General features: G+C 41.8%; 1 protein-coding gene across 2 annotated transcripts in view; it reads left to right on the forward strand.

Moving 5' to 3' along the window:
- Nucleotides 1-14,452, forward strand: part of MBTD1 (mbt domain containing 1) — a 42,798-nt gene extending 28,346 nt beyond the window's left edge. The window contains exons 15-16 of one of the 2 annotated variants that reach the window (XM_056550592.1): nucleotides 229-306; nucleotides 13,664-14,452. In XM_056550592.1, coding sequence (XP_056406567.1) covers nucleotides 229-306; nucleotides 13,664-13,782 — 197 coding nt within the window. In that variant the 3' untranslated portion in view covers nucleotides 13,783-14,452. Of the gene's footprint in view, nucleotides 1-228; nucleotides 307-4,112; nucleotides 4,257-13,663 lie in introns of those variants that run through there. The other variant, XM_056550593.1, reaches the window with a different exon arrangement.
- Nucleotides 14,453-21,012: the final 6,560 nt, after the last annotated feature.

A 21,012-nucleotide genomic window follows, 5' to 3' on the forward strand; every position in this document is an offset into this window, starting at 1 on the left:
TGGCGTAGGTTTTTTAAAATACGGTTTTTATTTGGGTGTGTGTTCTTGCATTGGAAGATATGGTAGATAAATCCAGATACATTGGAGATGTTACTGGGCATGTTCTGTGACCTTTTCAGTGGATATTCTACAGGGGGGAGGGGGCTGATCTGTGAGCAACATCATGTATTGTGTGTACCTCTGTTATTTATACACTGGGGTCACCTTTTGTCTACTTGTGCTTTATAGCAACAAAAGACAACCAGACCACTGTTTCCAAGCAGAAGAAGAAGTCCAAGTCCCAACAGTATAAAGGACACAAGAAAAGTAAGTGTTTTTTACTCATTTTTGTTGTTGTTTTTTCTCTGTCTTAAGTAAAAAAAAGTGTAATAAGTTCAATAGTGTCTGTTGGGGGACAGAGCTCTAGAGTCTTTTGTATACAGGACATTTTGTCAATCACTTGGTATAGGCAATTGGGCCTTTGGGAGCGGTGGTCTTGGCAGCATGAACATCATGTATGTTGGGGGGAAGGGTCCGCATCCTACATACACATGCAGGGTGGTAGTCACACAGAGCACGGGAGCTTAAAGGGGTACTCCGCTGCTCAGCGTTTGGAACAAACTGTTCCGAACGCTGGAGCCGGGAGCTCGTGACGTCATAGCCCTGCCCCCTCATGACATCACACCCCGCCCCCTCAATGCAAGTCTATGGGAGGGGGCGTGACTTGCATTGAGGGGGCGGGGTGTGATGTCATGAGGGGGCAGGGCTGTGACATCACGAGCTCCCGGCTCCAGCGTTCTAAACTGTTTGTTCCAAACGCTGAGCAGCGGGGTACCCCTTTTATGGACAGCAGTGGTTGGCAGTTGCCCTCCAGCTCTAATCTCCAGGTTTGGCAAGAACTCTATGACTTGTTCCAAGGACACATGATTTTTTTATTTTTTAGCGACAGGTACACGAGGTACTAAGGGGTGGCAATGTATGGGATTAGGGTTGGAGGTTAGACTTTAGGGTTTGGGGGGTGCGGTTATGGGTAGGCTATAGTAATCACTAATCCTATACATTTGCAAAATTCCTCTCCAAAATCTGTGAATACCATAAACGGGTTGGGGGGCGGAAGGATAAAAGGCCATCAAGAATTGTTCTGCACCCTAAAATGGTGTTAATAAAAATTACACCTACACCTCAAACTCTATGTTGTTTTTGTGGTGGTGGTGGTAGTTGTTGTGGTGGTTTTGTTGGTGGCTGTGGCGGCGGTTGTGGTGGTTTTGGCGGTGGATGTTGTGGTGGTGGTGGTGGTGGTTGTTGTGGCGGTGGTGGTTGTGGGTTTGGTGGTGGTGGTTGTTGTTGTTGTGGTGGTGGTTGTGAAGGTTATGCTTTTTTCCCCCCTTTCCCTACAAATCTGTTTTATTGAAATTTTTACAAGAAAGTTAGAAAAGGCCAAGGCGCTGCTCGCTCCGGTGTGCAGAGTCTTTCCTCGGCAATGGAAATCTACAGATTGGCTTAGGGAGATGCCCTTTATTCATGGAGGAATGTATGGCTGCCGCACCATCAGGTTCTTAGACCTTCTCATTGGCTACTGCGGTCTGAGTCTCTCGAGTCACCGGTATATCGCACCCTCTCTACGCCATAGTCGGTGTCTCTTACTCTACTCCTATGTTGGCCGTACTGGTTGGGCTCCCTCTCCCTTTCCATCGTTTTCCCCTCCTTTTTTTCCTCCTCTTTTTATTCCATCTTTGGTTTTGATGTATTGTTTCTCTATTCTCTATTTGGTCTTTTTTTTTTGGCTCCTTTCCATATCGATGGTGAATTACTGGGACCATATCGCTCGTTATCTTTTATGTCCTGATTTGCATTTACTGCCTGATTTTGAAGCTTTAGTTCATGGCTACCTATTCCTTCTCTTGTGGACCACTATTTATGGTGCACTTTGTTAGAATTGCTCCTCTTTGTTTCCATGTACTTACCTTTACCCTGTTCTCCCTTTTTTTTTTTTTTGTTGGCCTTTCCTACCCCTTGTTGTTCATTAAAGGGGTACTCCGCTGCCCCAGCGTTTGGAACATTTTGTTCAGAACACTTGGAGCGGGTGGCGGGGGTCATGTTGTTATGGCCCCGCCCCTCTTGACGTCACGCCCCCCTCAATATAAGAAAATAGCAGGACAGGGGGATCGGTTATTTTTCGCCAGAGTACTCCATTAAGTTCTTTCGCTATGACTGGGTTATCGACAGACACAGTATGGGTCTGTTCACACTATGGAAATTTAGCCATATGGAGCAGAAACGATCCAGCTGGCTGTCCGGGCATGCTGGGAGTTGTAGTTTTGCAAAAAGCTGCCTGCACCCTGGAAACACTAAAAATGAGTCAGGTTTGAGTGACAGCCTTTCACGTCTTGACAATTTGCTTTAAAGGGTTACTCCACTGGAACACTTTTTTTTTATTTATTTATTTTTATATTTTTTTTTTTTTTTTTTTTTTTTTTTTTATGAACTAGTGCCAGAAAGTTAAACAGATTTTTAAATTACTTCTATTTAAAAAAAATGTTTTCCTTCCAGTACTTATCAGCTGCTGTATGATCCACAGGAGGTTCTTTTTTATTTTGGAATTTCCTTTCTGTCTGACCACAGTGCTCTCTGCTGACACCTCTGTCCATTTTAGGAACTGTCCCGAGTAGGAACAAGTCCCCATAGCAAGCCGATCCTGCTCTGGATAGTTCCTGACATGAACAGAGGTGTCAGCAGAGAGCACTGTGGTCAGACAGAAAAGAAATTCAAAAAGAAAATAACTTCCTGTGGATTATAACAGCAGCTGATAAGTACTGGAAGGATTAAAAATTTTTAATAGAAGTCATTTACACATCTGTTTAACTTTCTGGAACCAGTTGATTTTAAAAAAAAAAGTTTTCCAGTGGAGTACCCCTTTAAGGACCGGTCTTATGGGATAAATACTTTTCATCATCTAACATGAAACCATTGGTGGGATCGTGAATATAGGCAACATATAATGGGAACCACTGGTCCATATTGTACACCAGCACTAGACCATTCTACCCATTATTTCCTCCATACTGGCCAAGTAGTTAAAGGGCACCTCTAGTCATGCTTCCAGCTGCAGGATATCGCGGCCCCTTGTGATCCCGTGACTTACGTGCAGACCATCACAATCTGGAGATGGATTTACCGGAAGCCCCATAGACTTGCATAGTACTTCTGGAAACCAAAAACACGTATCCCCTAACCGCAGGGGGTCCGAGCGCTGGGGGGCCCCTGCGATTTCCTTTATGGAGCCCCGGCCCTGCCACGCCCCTTCATATATCTCTATGGGAGAGCCGTTCGGATATATGGAGGGAGCGTGGCGGCCCCTGGGGTCATGACGCACCGCTCCAGGGGAGAGCTGGGGCTCCATACAGGAGATCACTGGGGGCCCCAGCGTTCGGACCCCCGCAATCTAAAACATATCCGCTATCCAATCTAAAACATATCCTCTATCCTACTCCTTCAATACTAAGCCAAAAAACTACTTTTGAAGTTGCTGGACTGCTTTATTGTAAGCCAGTAAAAGAGAAAAAGAATAGCGGAGAGCTCCTTGTGCATTACCCCCATTGTAAATTAGGTAATTCCGCCCCCCCCCCCCCCCCCCATATGGGATGGATGTTAACGAAATTTGGCCACTTATCATGGATGTAAATAAACACATCACCTTTAAGTTATGAGGTTTTTGGAAGCCTCATTGGAAACCTGTTATGGGATTTTTCCAACGTGGATCACTCGACATAAGTCTGTAGTTTGCCTCTATAGTTAAGTGACACCGTTTGATGACGCTGTGATCCAGAAATAAGAGACTCCAGAACAAGAATATCTTGGATGAACAGCGATCCAATGTATTACCGAAGATAAAAAGTGACTGACTGGTTTTGAAGGCATGTCCTCCTTCATCAGGTTGGGGGTGATGATGAAGGTTATGCCTCCAAAACGTGTCAGTTACTTTGTCTTCTGGAATAAATTGGATCAAATGGGTGATCTCCTCTCAAAGCCTACAGCTGAATGTTACCGGTGTATACTCTGATAGCACACACATGCGGTAGAATCATAGTACATTAGATCTGTTACTAATTTATATTTTTAAATTAAATTTCCAGATATCAGAGCCCTTCCTGGTAGCAGGTTCTAGACAGTGACCACTTCAGCCAAGCGTCCCTTCTGATTATATAGAGATTGGCATTTGTTTTCTAGACTTTTTTTTGTGTCAAATGTTTGCTTGTATATTCTTTTTGATATGTTTATTTTTTTTGTTCATTTGTTTTTTGTTATAAAATAAATAACAAAGATATGAAAACTTTGCTTTAACGGGCACCAACTTTATTCCATATATACCGTCATCCGCGCAAACAATACTTTTTTTTATATTTTTTTAATTATTAATTTTAATTTGTTTTTCGGTCAATATTTTTTTTCTTCGGTAGCCACAACCAGGAGTGCATCCAAACTACAATGGGTGCAAATTTTTCCATACATTTTTATTAATTTTTTTTTTTTTTCCACTTTCATGGAAGTTTTCTGGAGGGATACCACCAAAATGTTGTGAACAAAATACCATACAATTTCTATTTTATTTATTTTTTATTTTATTTTCAAATGTTTTCCAAAATTGCAGCATTCTGAGGATATGGTGTTTTTAATATGCCACAAAAGGGTGAAAGAGGAAGGAAAAAAAGGTGTATAGTGTTTCATATTTCCCTAATGACTAACATCTGGTTGCAGCATATATAGCGTTTTGTGGTTGTTAAACGCCAAGTGTAATTTATAACATACAACTTGGGTTTGGCCACAAAAATGACCCCGCTCTTTTTTTCACTCCTGAAATGCAGTTTTTGTGGCTATTTATTTTACTTTTTTTATTTTACTTTTCTTTTTTTTTCTTTTTTTATTTTTTATTATTAATATAGATATATATTTATTTTTTTAAAGAAACATGTTGGTAATACAGCGGTAGACTACCCAGTTTATTATGGCAATATTCTTCAAAAAATAACAATACGACTAGAGATGAGAGAACTTACAGTAAATTCGATTCGTCACAAACTTCTCGGCTCGGCAGTTGATGACTTTTCCTGCATAAATTAGTTCAGCTTTCAGGTGCCAGAAAGTTAAACAGATTTGTAAATTACTTCTATTAAAAATCTTAATCCTTCCAGTATTTATCAGCTGCTGTATGCTCCACAGGAAGTTGTGTAGTTCTTTCCAGTCTGACCACTGTGCTCTCTGCTGCCACCTCTGTTCATGTAAGGAACTGTCCAGAGAAGGAACAAATCCCCATAGCAAATCTCTCCTGCTCTGGACAGTCCCTGACATGGACAGAGGTGGACAGCGCCATTCTTTGACTACCATTGATTCCTCCGAAAGAATAAACGTTTGTTCTTTCAACACAATCCGGAATGTGATTTTCTGTGGTGTGCACGGTGCAATAGAATTGTATAGAAAATAATGGGAGGATGCTGTGCTGGAATTTCTGAGAAGAATTAGTATAGGCCCTAATGATTGGCTAATGATACGGCGCATTGATGACAAGTGACCGGTTTGGGTAAATATCATTGACTTTGCATATACTTAGTGACATTGGACACGTGAATGTCTTTATGCTTCACTCTGAAGAACAGCATCTGGTTTGACGTCTGAATGGTTTCCTTCATTATCACTACTTGGAGGATGGATACAGAACCCTTATTTGCACAACCTAAGAAGATCACACATGGAATCTGCTGGAGTCTTGTGTCTATATCCCAAACATTAAATGGGCACTGTCACTTTAAAAACAACTTTTGATGTTCTAAAGTCACCTTTTGTGGGTGTTCAGATCCCAGCGAACATATGGGCTACAGCCGGGAGTAGCGTTTGGCTCTCTTGCTCACTGTGATCTCTGAGGGGATAAGATGACTGATTGCGGGGGTCCCACCGCTATCTTGGCTGCGGCACCCTAGACATCCAGTGCACGGAGTGAAATTCGCTCTGTGCCAGAAGACTGGCGAGGCAGGGCGGAGGCTCGTGACTTCACGGTCACGCCCCCTCAATGCTAGTCTATGGGAGGGGGCGTGACGGCAGTCACGCCCCCTCCCATAGACTTGCATTGAGGGGGTGTGACCGTGATGTCACGAGCCTCCGGCGCCGATGCTCTAAACAAACGCCGGGTATAGCATGGAGATAGTGGGGGTCCCCATCAACTGGACTACCGCGATCAGACATGTTATCCTCTATCCTTTGGATAGGGAAAAGATGTTTAGTGGCAGAGTACGCCTTTAAGGATTAGTGGGAATAGGGAACAGTGCAGATTAGTACTTTCTCCAACCACTGACCCTACCTATTTCTACAGTTGTTCATGATCGGCAGCTCTCCAACTGGGCGACGGTCCCTACACTGGACTAAGTGCATGGGTTGTCATAAAAGTCAGACAGGCCAGGTCGGAAACACACGGGCAGATAAAGTATAAAATCAGAAGACAAGTTTTTAACCAGGGACAAGTCAGATGTCAGAAACCAAGAGGGCAACATGAACATCCACACAGTGAAACTCCTCAGCTCACTGCACCTGCACACAATTCCAATTTCCCCACCTCAGAGCAAGGAGAGCCGGAGCACACCAAATGACATCCAAAAAAGAAGAACCAGCTTATGAGGAAGTCGTCCCAAAATATCAAAAATACAAAAAGTTCTAATTCGATCCTGTATGCCTTTTAATAAATATTTTATATATTTTTGGACTACTTTCTCGTGAGCTGAATCTTCTTTCCGAAGAGGGCAGCATAGTACAAAATCTGGAAACCAGAGTTGGGATAAGCAAGGTCAGACCTAGAGATCAGCGAAGTACAATGTCAGCGGTTAAGGGAATGGTCAGGTCATAAGCAGAGGTTAGGATACACAGGTGAGGTCACAGAAGAAACAAGTTACAGGAACGTGAGTGTAGGGTAAAAATAACTATCACAGGCAATGGCTGTAGTAAGAGATGTTTAAAGGGGTACTCTGCTCAACTGGAGCAAGAAAGTTAAACAGATTTGTAAATTACTTCTATTTAAAAATCTTAACCCTTCCATTACTTATCAGCTGCTGTATGCTCCACAGGAAGTTCTTTACTTTTTGGATTTCCTTTCTGTCTGACCCCAGTGCTCTCTGCTGACACCTCTGTCCATGTCAGGAACTGTCCAGAGCAGGAGATGTTTGCTATTGTGATTTGCTCGTACTCTGGACAGTTCCTAAAATGGACAGAGGTGTCAGCAGAAAGCACTGTGGTCAGGCAATAAGAACTTCCTTTGGATCACACTGCAGCTGAAGTACTGGAAGGATTAAAATTTTTATATAGAAGTCATTTACAAATCTGTTAACTTCCTGGCACCGTTGATTTAAAAAAAAAAAAGTTTTCCAGCAGAGTACCCCTTTAAACATCTCTTACTACAGCCATTGCCTGTGATAGATATTTTTACCCTACACTCACGTTCCATGAAAGGGGTTATCCAGAAAAACAGAGCTAATTTCTTCCAAAAACAGTGCCATATCTGTCCTTAAAGGGGTACCCCGGTGGAAACATTGTTTTGTTAAATCAACTGGTGCCAGAAAGTTAAACAGATTTGTTAATCACTTCTATTAAAAAATATTTACCCTTCCAGTACTTTTTAGCAGCTGTATGCTACAAAGGAAATTCTTCTCGTTTTGAATTTATTTTTTGTCTTTTCCACAGTGCTCTCAGCTGACACCTCTGTCCATGTCAGGAACTGTCCAGAGCAGCATAGGTTTGCTATGGGGATTTTTCTCCTGCTTTGGACAGTTCCTGATACGTACAGAGGTGTCAGCGGAGACCACTGTGGGCAAGACAAAAAAGAAATTCAAAAAGAAAAGAATTTCCTCTGTAGCATACAGCTGCTAATAAGTACTGAAAGGATAAAGATTTTTTAATAGAAGTAATTTACAAATCTATTTTAACTTTCTGCCATCAGTTGATTTAAAACATAATTTAAGTTTTAAATGTGGTGTATCAACTCAATTCCATTGAATTGAATTGAGCCAAATTATAATACCACACACAAGACCGGAGCATAGGGGTTTGTAGTGTTTTTTGTTTTTTTCCCCAAAAGAAATTAGCTTTTTTTTTATTTTTTTTTATTCCTGGTTAACTCCTTTATATCTCCCACTGTTGCGGGTTTTGAACACCAGCGTTGCACCTGAATGGGCCAGACTTAAGGCTTCCTCCGCTGCCAGACCAGACGACGGAATATGTTCCTGAGCATGCCAAAAGGAGACCGGAGTCAGCACTGGAGTTTCTAACTGTACCCTGCTATTTCCCCATTTCAGGGGTTGTGACCAGACCTCAGCTGTTTGCCAGCAGTACTTTTACCTGGACCTCCTTTCCCTTACATCTCTCGTCCATGATAGGAGTGAACTGTTCTCCTCCTCTGGAGACGAGAGAAAGAAACCAGAGTTACAAGCTGGGAATACTAAACACTTTCTGACTATAAGACACACAAGAAAAAATGGGGCAGTGCGAGATCCCCTGACTATTTCCTTCTATACTACTATGGTGGAAAACATTTTTATATAAATTAACTGGTGCCAGCAAGTTAAACAGATTTGTAAATTACTTCTATTAAAAAAAATATATATATATATATATATATATATATATATATATATATATATATATATATATATATATATATATATTAATGCTTCCAGGACTTATCAGCTGCTGTATGCTCCAGAGGAAGCAGTGTAGTTCTTTCCAGTCTGACCACAGTGCTCTCTGCGGACACCTCTGTCTGTGTCAGGAACTGTCCAGAGCAGGATAGGTTTGCTATGGGGATTTGCTCCTGCTCTGGACAGTTCCTGACGTGGACTGAGCAGAAAGCACTGTGGTCAGACAGAAAATAACTACATAACTTCCACTGGAGCATACAGCAGCTGATAAGTACTGGAAGGATTAAAGGGGTTCTCCAGTGGAAAACTATTTTATTTATTTATTTTTTATTTATTTTTATTTAATCAACTAGTTCCAGAAATGTAAACAGATTTGTAAATTACTTCTATTAAAAAAATCCTAATCCTTCCAGTACTTATCAGCTGCTGTAAGCTCCACAGGAAGTTGTGTAGTTCTTTCCAGACTGACCACAGTGCTCTCTGCTGACACCTCTGTCCTCGTCACAAACTGTCCAGAGTAGGAGAAAATTCCCATAGCAAACCTATGCTGCTCTGGACAGTTCCTGACATGGACAGAGGTGTCAGCAGAGAGCACTGTGGTCAGACAGAAAAGAAACCTCCTGTTGAGCTTACAGCAGCTACGTGCTGGAAGGATTAAGATTTTTAAATAGAAGTAATTTACAAATCTGCTTAACCTTCTGGCACCAGTTGATTTAAAAAAAATATATATTAAAAAAATAGTTTTCCACCGGAGTACCCCTTTAATAATTGGTCAGAGTACTGATAAAGCACTCTGAGCATCAATATCTGCAGTTCTCTTCCTCCGCCTGCCTGGCAGTGATCATATTAATCCGGTGTTATCCAAACAGTGTGCCTCCAGCTGTTGCAAAACTACAACTCCCAGCATGCCCGGACAGCCTTTGGCTGTCCGGGCATGCTGGGAGTTGTAGTTGTGCAACAGCTGGAGACACACTGTTTGGAAAACACTGGTGTAATCAGTTCAACTTAAGCGAGGAAGTTGAATGCTAATATGTACAAGTGTTCAGCTTCCCGTTATCCCCATGATCCAGGTCCTAAATAGCTGAAGGCCATTCTGTGATGTCATCATCATGTGACCACATACCGGGTAGGGGGTGGAACGACTGGATTAACTACATTTTACAGGTGCAAGACGTGTGTATGTCATGGAGTAAAGAATATAAAATACCAACTCACAAATCATAAAAAATAATATAAAATACATGCTTACAAATAATAAAAATATAAAATAAAAAAAACATAAAGAAACGTATTACAAGACCCTAAAGAACAGTCTATGGGGGGGAATTCCAGTGCAGGAGCATCATTACAGGGGACCTGGTATTAAAACTTGGCTCCATTCACTTTAATTGAACTGAGCTGCATTACCACACACAAACTGAGGACAAGGGTGGCGCTGTTTCTAAAAAAAGAAGAAAAAAAAAAAGAAGAAAAAAAATAAGCTCTATTAGGCGTATTTCTTGAGTTGAGTCATCAGGGAACTTTTATTGTACCAAAAATTTTAGGGAAAAAAAAAAAAAAAAAAACATGGACATTTATCCACTTGTTATATATTCATCTAATGGTTCTCGGCAAAATTGACAAAATGAACACGGGATTACGAGAGTACATTGTGATCAAATTGTATAACTTCATGGCCGCCTTTTTCAAGTGAGCCCCTAACCTAACACAGTGGGAGCAACCCAGCAATCTGGTAGCCCCGGTGCTGCCAGACTAGGCCCCCTGGCTCCGGTCCACGCCACCCGTACCGCAGCAACAATGACTGCCAGAAAGCACCGCAACCAAGGGAACAGATCACGACAGCTTACTCTTCTATGTGTTTTTTAAGAGACAATCGTAATTACACTCATGCAGTGTCCTGCTAACTTAAAGGGAAACTCCACTGCTAGACATCTTATCCTCTCTCCTTTGGATAGGGGATAAGATGCCTGATCGCAGTGGTCCCGCCACTGGGGACCCCTGGGATCTCCCTGCTGCACGCTACGTTCGTTTAGAGCATCAGGTGCAGCGCCAGAGGCTCGTGATGTCACGGCCACGCCCCCCTCAATGCAAGTCTATGGGAGGGGGCGTGGCGGCCGTCACGCCCCCTCCCATAGACTTGCATTGAGGGGGCGTGGCTGTGACGTCACAAGCCTCCTCCCCGCACCGCCAGTCATCCGGCACGAAGCAAAGTTTGCTCTGTGCATTGGATGTCCAGGGTGCCGAAGGCCAACCCCCCCCCCCCCCCCCCTTTGGATAGGGGATAAGATGTCTAGGGGGGGGGGGGGGGGGTCCCGGCGATCTCCGTGCAGACACCCGGCGTTCTGAACATTATGTTCAGAACACTGGGTTTGAGAGGCTATGGTTGTGATGTTACGCCACGCCCCCTCATGACACCACGCCCTCTCGTGACTACACACCCCCTCTTGACACCACACCCCCTTGTGACACCACACCCCCTCATGACACCACACCCTCTTGTGACAACACACCCCCTCTTGACACCACACCCCTCATAACACCATGCCCCCTCATGACACCACGCCCCCTCATGACACCACACCCCCTCGTGACACCACGCCTCCTCATAACACCACGCCCCCTCGTGACACCACGCCCCCTCATGACACCCCGCCCCCTTATGACACCACACCCTCTCGTGAAGTCACGTCTTGTTGTATCGGTCAGCATCCCGGCAACAGTAACACTTTTTACAGAAGGCAAAGGCCAGAAGGAGTCCTAGTTCGGGGCGTATGCATTATTTTTAGCCGACCAAAGTGCTCAGTCAGCTGCGTTATCCAGCCCCAATGGTGATTCCGTTCAGGACATTGCAATGGATAGCACCCATTGCCCTCCATTGAAGTATACGTCGCCATCTTGTTTTCAGCGTAATGCCGACAGATACGTCTGACAAAGCATTCACTCACTCTTAACCCAGCCTTAAAGGGGTATTCCAGGAAAAAACTTTTTTATATGTATCAACTGGCTCCAGAAAGTTAAACAGATTTGTAAATTACTTCTATTAAAAAATCGTAATCCTTTCAGTACTTATGAGCTTCAGAAGTTAAGGTTGTTCTTTTCTGTCTAAGGGCTCGTTCACACTGCGGAATCTCCGCTCGCTGAATTCAGCGAGCGGAGATTCCACCAGGCTGAATACTTCGGCGCTAGGGCCGCGGGGCATTGAGCCGTCACCATTGATGGCTATGGTCCGCTCGCGGATTCCGCACAATGAATGAACATGTTCTTTCTTTGCGCGGAACACTTTCAGCGGCGGAAATGTCCACCACTGAAATTCTGCAGTGTGAACGGGTCTCGCGGAGACCCGTTCACACTAATGTTAAAGTTCACACCGCGGAATTCCACGGCAATTCCGTAGTGTGAACGTACCCTAAGTGCTCTCTGAAGACACGTGTCTCGGGAACCGCCCAGTTTAGAAGAGGTTTGCTATGGGGATTTTCTTCTAAACTGGGTGGTTCCCGAGACAGGTGTCATCAGAGAGCACTTAGACAGAAAAGAACAACCTTAACTTCAGAAGCTCATAAGTACTGAAAGGATTAAGATTAAGTCTGTTTAACTTTCTGGAGCCAGTTAATATATATATAAAAAAAAAGTTTTTTCCTGGAATACCCCTTTAAGATGGCGGCCGGAGGGTTTCTGCTCACCTCCGTGCTCCGGATCTGCTTGTGCAGTCCGCCTCAGCCAGGCTATACAAGCAGATCGCCGATAACACTGATCAATGAATTCTATGTTATGGCAAAGAGTTGTACAGACGATTGCTGAAAATATTCTCCTATGGGAACTAAGAATAAAAGGAAAAAAATGAAACGTGGTATTGGCGCGTACACACTTTTAAAGTACAATATAATTTAACCAGAATTACAGATTTTAGGTCACTTCATATACAAGAAAAAATAAAGAAAGAAATAGCAAACTAAAAGTACTAACAATCCCCAAATTACTAACAATCCCCAAAGTACTAACAATCCCCAAAGTACTAACAATCCCCAAAGTACTAACAATCCCCAAAGTACTAACAATCCCCAAAGTACTAACAATCCCCAAAGTACTAACAATCCCCAAAGTACTAACAATCCCCAAAGTACTAACAATCCCCAAAAATAAAGTAAAATCTAGATATTGTGGTAAAATGAGTTATGTAATTTCAAAATACAATTGGCCTTGGATTAAACAAATCTACATATAGGGCTGAAGGGGAAAAATGTAGTTTGGGTTAATAAAAGGAGAGGAAGAAAAAGCGAAAACGCAAAAATGAAAAATCACTGTGTCCTTAAAGGGGTACTTTTCTTTTTGAATTTCTTTTTTGTCTTGTCCACAGTGCTCTCTGCTGACACCTCTGTCCGTGTCGGGAACTGTCCAGAGCAGCATAGGTTTGCTATGGGGATTTTCTCCTGCTCTGGACAGTTCCTGATACAGGCATCAGGTGTCAGCAGAGAGCACTGTGGTCAAGACAAAAAGGAAATTCAAAAATAATAGAATTTCCTCTGTAGTATACAGCTGCTAACAAGTACTGGAAGGGTAAAGATTTTTTAATAGAAGTCATTTACAAATCTGTTTAACTTTCTGGCACCAGTTCATTTAAAAAAAAAATTTCCACCAGAGTTTAACAAAGATTCCACAACCCAAAAAATATAGTGTCAAAGGTGAACAGTATATAAAAGACAATAAATAAAAAAAATTATAATAAAAGCATATATATATATATATATATATATATATATATATATATATATGTGTGTGTATATTATTTTTTTTTAAATAGATAAGTATATACCTACATATTTATTTAAATGTATGTTTTTTATGTATATATATAGATATATAATTTATGTATATATTTAAATAAAAAATATATAAATATATTTATTTAAATGTATGTGTATATATTTAAATTATTTTTCTTTTTATTTACTTTTTTTAGACAGATTAATGGAAAAATAGTTGTGACCGCATTCTTTTCTTTTTTTTTTTTTCAGTACCAACGCTGCAGCTAAAGGAGGAATTTCTTGACGGCGAAGACTATTCATTTCTACAAGGAGCCTCAGATCAGGAAAGTAATGGATCCGGCAGCTATTACATTAAACAGGAACCTTGATGCAAACTGAATAATTCTTAATAATAATTTAAGAATGTTTTCATATATATATATATATATATATATATATATATATATAAAAAAAAACAACAACAAAAAAACTATTTGGAAATAAAACACAAAAGGACTCCTATGCAGGGACACTGTAAAGTGACAAAGAAAATATTTTGGTGAAGAAGAAAAAAAAAAAAAAAAAACAGATTTTACAGTTTATTAAATAACATAATTTTGTGTTGTATTTGAAAGTTTTTGAAAAAAAAAGAAATTTAATATTTTCAAATTTTACAAATATTGTGCGTTGTGGGCACTGCGACAGAATTGTAAATTTTTTTTTTTTTTTTGGTACACCTTAGCAGGGCTAGATATATTTGTTTAGGATGGGTGATATTTTACAGAAAAAAAAATAACATAAAAAAACGACACTTGGTACACACTGGGTAGCTTTTATTTCCGTGACCAGGAAATGTATTTTAGTTACTATATTTTTGTTGTTGTTGTTGTTATTGTTGTCGGTAAATGTCTCTTACAATTTTATTACATCTTTTAATGCTGTAAAAACTTTAGGGCTACAAACAGACACAAGTTTTGTTTGGTGTTTTATATTGTTTTATAATATATTCAAAGTTAAAGGGGTATTCCAGGAAAAAAAACTTTATATATATCAACTGGTTCCGGAAAGTTAAACAGATTTGTAAATTACTTCTATTAAAAAATCTTAATCCTTCCAATAGTTATTAGCTTCTGAAGTTTTCTGTCTAACTGCTCAATGATGATGTCACGTCCCGGGAGCTGTGCATGATGGGAGAATATCCCCATAGGAACTGCACAGCTCCCGGGACGTGAGTCATCAGGGAGCAGTTAGACAGAAAACAACAACTCAACTTCAGAAGCTAATAACTATTGGAAGGATTAAGATTTTTTTTAATAGAAGTAATTTACAAATCTGTTTAACTTTCCAAAGCCAGTTGATATATAAAAAAAAGTTTTGGCCTGGAATACCCCTTTAAGTCTTTGCCAGATTTTAAGTGATTATTCTGGCACATCTTACACTGTGTGTTTTTAGGTGGTCTAGTTGAAGAGGATTGTCCAGTGAAAGAAACAGCCTGTGTTTGATGTCAAAAAGTATAATAAATCAACTTACTAATATAGTGTTATTAGCCATAGTTAAGATATCTTCCATCATCAGCTCTGCTTTCTCCCTTGCAAGCTGTAACGTCACGTCACAGGCTCTGAATGCAGAGCTCCCGTCCCTTCCTGTCAGCACAGGATGAGACCAGTAATGTGAAGGGGGAGGAGGTATTACTGCTCAGTTGATTTATGACTCATTACATAGAGCAGCAGTGAGCCTGTTCTGCTTTGATTGAGAACAGCTTCCTGCTGCCATAAATCTAAGGAGCAGTAATATGAGCTCCCCCCTTCACATCACTGTTCCCATTTCAGGCTGACGGGGGGAGCAGGGACCGATGCTCTGCATATGGGAGCTCTGCATTTTCTCAGGGACGGGAGCTCTCCCTGTGATGTGACATCACAGCTTACAAGGGGAAGAGCACTGCTGATGTGGAAGATCTCTGCACTATGGCTAATAACATTATATTAGTATTTACTAAGTTGCTTTTATGTAATACCATACATAAGTTGACAAACTTTTTTAGCAGCAAATATTTTTCCTCCGCCAGACAAAATTTTTGGGGCACTATTTAAAGCGTACCCATCAGATCCAACAAAAAAATTTTTTTTTTTTATATAGATCACTTAGTACCTAATCCTGACCATGTACATCCAATTTTTATGTGTCTAGCTCCTTTATATATTTTTTTTATTACACTTTTAACTTAGCTCACTAGTCTGAATTCCTCTCAAAGGGAGGGGGCGTGGCCTCACTGTGCAGGTCTCCGCCCCCTCCCTCAGTATGCTGTCTGCTCATATCTCCCCTAGCATTAGCAAAACTACAACTCCCAGCTTGTCCTCACTGACAGTAGCGGGACACAAGCTGACAGTGGGAGGAGCCCTGCACTCACAGCTGTCAATCAAGGAAGTGTGTCCATGACATAGGTGATGACTCATGGACACAGCAGGACTAGTATGTGTCCAAGCAGGCAGGGGGGCAGTTGTTTGACTGGCTTTTTCAGCATGAAATACTGAACATTTTCTAATTAAAGCAATTGCAAAACCTATTGGCTATACATGCTTTACAACATATCAAAAGTTTTTGTATCTTACAGTGCCCCTTTAAGTGCTGCCCACTTGCCCGCCATTTCCCAAAGCCATGCTTTTTTAAATTTATTTATTCACATGGCATAAACAAGAAAAAATTGTGTCACTCTACTTTTACAGCCAAGCAGATTACACACAAAAATAAGCAAATTTGTTTCGAATATCACCCCCTGTGTGTTAACCCCCCCCCCCCCCCCAAGTAAGCAGTTATTTTTTGCATTTTTATTTATTTACTTTTTACCAAAAATAATTTTAAGACCTCTTTATTGTGCTATTTTTCTCATTGCAAGTCATGTGACTCAAGAATCGGGAAGAAAAAAAAAAACGCCAAACCAAAAAAAAACAGAACACCCATTTTTCCCCATTTAGAGAGATCTAAGGGATAAAAAAATAAATCCCAAAATTTCTTTAAAAAAATATTTTGGACAAAAAACAAACAAGCAAAATGCAGTGTCTGTTTCCAGCCTAGAGATAGTTTCAGTTTATTGCCATGTCCCTCTTGCGCCCGTCTTCTTTGCTTCACAGTTCAGACGTATGTTTGTGCTTTTTTAGACGTATTTTTGTATTATTATTATTACACGTGTTATGTTTCTCAAAATGTTTTGTAAAAAATTTTCGGTGTTCTTAGATCTGTTTATTCTGTTTAGAACTTTAAGTAGTCCCAAAGTTCTGCAAAGTCTCGTTTATCTTCATAGTGGTCGGAGCTATACAGTGATAAACACTGCTGCTGCTCCTCAGGGGCGGAGTTACTATCAGGTTCTTCATAGTGGTTGGAGCTATACAGTGATAAACCCTGCTGCTGCTCCTCAGGGGCAGAGTTACTATCAGTTTTATCATAGTGGTCGGAGCTATACAGTGATAAACCCTGCTGCTGCTCCTCAGGGGCAGAGTTACTATCAGTTTCATCATAGTGGTTGGAGCTATACAGTGATAAAACCTGCTGCTCCTCAGGGGCGGAGTTACTATCAGTTTCTTTTGTTTGTTTTTTCTAATGTTACTTTTGTCAGCAGATGTAGGAGGCGATAGAACACTGTTTCCCAATTAGTGTGCCTCCATCTGTTGCAAAAAGACAACTCTCAGCATGCCCGCACAGCCAAAGGTTGTCCGGGCATGCTGGGAGTTGTCGTTTTGCAACAGACGGAGGCACCCTGGTTTGGAAACACTGCCCTATATTATCAATGAGGGAACCAGAAGTTTAACAGTGCCCAAATTTTTTTATGCAGACAGTTTTCTCATAGAGTTTCTTTTATAATCAGTATACTGTACGCTCCTGAGCTCCACCTAGTGGCGGGAACAGGCAGACGGGAGTTTGTCATTTATCTCTATGACTGTTTAGGAGCTCTGTAGTTTAACATTTTGTAAGAGTCTGAACAAAATTTTGGGTTTAAAACATGGAGAATGGAGATTTATTATAAGACGAGAAGAATAACCATAAACTTGTGTTCACCAAAACAGAAAAGAGAACAAAATGTTTAGTAAAACTGTGAAATGCCAGTGGGGCCCAGGAAACAAATGTAATACATTTCTCCCTTTCTGGCTTTAGAACTGATGTATGAGCATCCATTTACGTAAGACCACATGTTGGTCCTGATAACCCATGGACAATATGTTTTGTAAACGCAATTTTTCGGTTCTACGGTCGTGATGTTAGAGGAGAACTATTTAGAACTATATGGCGGTCTTGATTTTAGTACCATGTGAGCATCACGTAGCTCTATCTATCCTTAAAGTTACTCACCATTGTTATACAGCATTTATTTTTTATTTGTACATTTAAGAAGTCCCAAAATTCTGCAATGTCTTACTTTATCTTCATAGTGGTCGGAGCTATACAGTGATAAATCCTGCTGCTCCTCAGGGGCGGAGTTACCATTTTTTTCTACTCTACCTTTTGTGAACAGATGGAGGAGGCCATGGAACACTGTTACCCGACCAGTGTGCTTCCAGCTGTTGCAGAACTACAACTCCCAGCATGCCCTGATAGCCAAAGGCTGTCCGGGCATGCTGGGAATTGTAGTTTTGCAACAGGTGGAGGCACACTGGTCGAGAAACACTCCCATAGATAGTAAGGCAGCCAGAAGTTTAACAGATCTAAAGGTTTACCAGTTTTCATAGAGTTTGTCATTTATCTCTATAACTGTGCAGGGAATTTGGAGCTCTGTAGTACAAAAAAAACAGTATGCAAAAAAAACATACATGCCTATCCCTGGTCCCCTGCTGCTCCCCTTCTCCGTCTAGTCCCCACTGCTCCCCTTCTCCGTCTAGTCCCCACTACTCCCCTTCTCCGTCTGGTCCCCACTACTCCCCTTCTCCATCTGGTCCCCACTGCTCCCCTTCTCCGTCTGGTCCCCACTGCTCTCCTTCTCCGTCTAGTCCCCACTGCTCTCCTTCTCCGTCTAGTCCCCACTGCTCCCCTTCTCCATCTAGTCCCCACTGCTCCCCTTCTCCGTCTAGTCCCCACTACTCCCCTTCTCCGTCTGGTCCCCACTGCTCCCCTTCTCCATCTAGTCCCCACTACTCCCCTTCTCCGTCTAGTCCCCAATACTCCCCTTCTCCGTCTAGTCCCCACTACTCCCCTTCTCCGTCTAGTCCCCACTGCTCTCCTTCTCCGTCTAATCCCCACTACTCCCCTTCTCCGTCTAGTCCCCACTGCTCCCCTTCTCCGTCTAGTCCCCACTGCTCCACTTCTCCGTCTGGTCCCCACTGCTCCCCTTCTCCGTCTGGTCCCCACTGCTCCCCTTCTCCGTCTGGTCCCCACTACTCCCCTTCTCTGTCTAGTCCCCACTGCTCCCCTTCTCCGTCTAGTCCCCACTGCTCCCCTTCTCCGTCTAGTCCCCACTATTCCCCTTCTCCGTCTAGTCCCCACTGCTCCCCTTCTCCGTCTAGTCCCCACTGCTCCCCTTCTCCGTCTAGTCCCCACTGCTCCCCTTCTCCGTCTGGTCCCCACTACTCCCCTTCTCCGTCTAGTCCCCACTGCTCCCCTTCTCCGTCTAGTCCCCACTGCTCCCCTTCTCCGTATGGTCCCCACTGCTCTCCTTCTCCGTCTGGTCCCCACTGCTCCCCTTCTCTGTCTGGTCCCCACTGCTCCCCTTCTCCGTATGGTCCCCACTGCTCTCCTTCTCCGTCTGGTCCCCACTGCTCCCCTTCTCTGTCTGGTCCCCACTGCTCCCCTTCTCCGTCTGGTCCCCTGACCTTCTATCTTCTTCCTGCTTTCAAAACGAGCTATCCAGGAATTAAAAAACAGAGCCAATTTTTTTCAAAAAACAGCACCATGTCTGTCCCCAGGTTGTGTGTGTTATTACAACTTGGCTCCACTCACTTCAGTAGAACTGAGCTGCAGAACCACACCCAACCTGGAGACAGACGGGGAGAATTTTTTTTTCTACTATTTTTTTTTCTTCTACTATGGCTTTTATTTCTATTAACCCCTTAAAGGGGTACTTCGGAGGAAAACAATGTTTTTCTAATCAACTGGTGCCAGAATGTTAAACAGATTTGTAAATTACTTTTATTAAAAAATCTTAATCCTTCCATTACTTATCATCTGCTGTATGCTCCACAGGAAGTTGTGTAGTTCTCTCCAGTCTGCTCTGGATAGTTCCTGACAGGGACAGAGGTGTCAGCAGAGAGCACTGTGGACAGGCTGGAAAGAACTACACAACTTCTCTCCTCTGGAACAGACAGCAGCTGATAAGTACTGGAAGAGTTAGGATTTTTTAATATAAGTAATTTACAAATCTGTTTAACTTACTGGAACCAGTTAATTTGAAAAAAAAAAAAATAAATAATAATAGTTTTCCACCGGAGTACCCCTTTAATTCTGCTCTAAGCTTGAATAGTTCTCTCTTTCGATTTTTATTTTATTAATTTTTTTATTTCCCTAAAGAAAGATTAATGAGCCACCTTGAAATTTTGGAATTTCTAAATGTGAAATATTGACAGAATTAGAAGTTATATGGAGATCGCGTGACATTTTTCGACTGCTACGTATTGACTGAATCGCCTCCTGCTGTATTATGTCATCTTTGGTTTTCGCTTTTACTGTGACCTGATAATGTGACCTAAAAAACAAACACATATTGGTTATTATATTCAGTACAATCCCCATATTATAAAAGTTTATAGAAAATAATAGAATAGAAAATAAAATAATAGAATAGAAAATAAAAAATAGAAATAAATGTGGCACTCACCCACTTGTAGGATTCAACTTTATTACATACAAATCTGTTTAACTTTCTGGAACCAGTTGATAAAAAAAAAAATATAAAGTTTTTCACCGAAGTACCCCTTTAAAATACCTTATCATGTCCCCCATTAGTATTATCATTCCAGGCCCATAGTAGGAGAACAGAAGAAACCCCTTGCTGCGATGCGGCTACTTAGGTGGCCTGTATACCTGTATCCCTATTTGGGGTACTCCGCCAGGAAACCTCTCATCTCCTTTCCAAAGGATAGGGGATAAGATGTCTGATCACTGGTGAAGCTTGGAGCTTCTGTGTTCGTGATGTCAAGCCATGCCCACTCCATTCATGTCTATGAACGAAGTGACGGCTGCGCAAAATCTGGCACCCATTAAACACCAGAAATACGGTGTACGGTGTAAATGTCGCTGCGGCATCGTTTTTTCTTTGGGTGTAAATTCTGTAGTGTGCAAGTATAGGAAGCGGACGTGTCCAAATTTACTGGTAAAGGAAGCAGACGTGTCCAAATTTACTGGTAAAGGAAGCAGACGTGTCCAAATTTACTGGTAGAGGAAGCAGACGTGTCCAAATTTACTGGTAAAGGAAGCAGACGTGTCCAAATTTACTGGTAAAGGAAGCAGACGTGTCCAAATTTACTGGTAAAGGAAGCAGACGTGTCCAAATTTACTGGTAAAGGGAGCAGACGTGTCCAAATTTACTGGTAAAGGAAGCAGACGTGTCCAAATTTACTGGTATTGGAAGCAGACGTGTCCAAATTTACTGGTATAGGAAGCGGACGTGTCCAAATTTTTGACGGGTTGGTGATCTGAAC

Source organism: Hyla sarda, chromosome 13 (assembly GCF_029499605.1).
Source record: "Hyla sarda isolate aHylSar1 chromosome 13, aHylSar1.hap1, whole genome shotgun sequence".
Taxonomy (NCBI): domain Eukaryota; kingdom Metazoa; phylum Chordata; class Amphibia; order Anura; family Hylidae; genus Hyla; species Hyla sarda.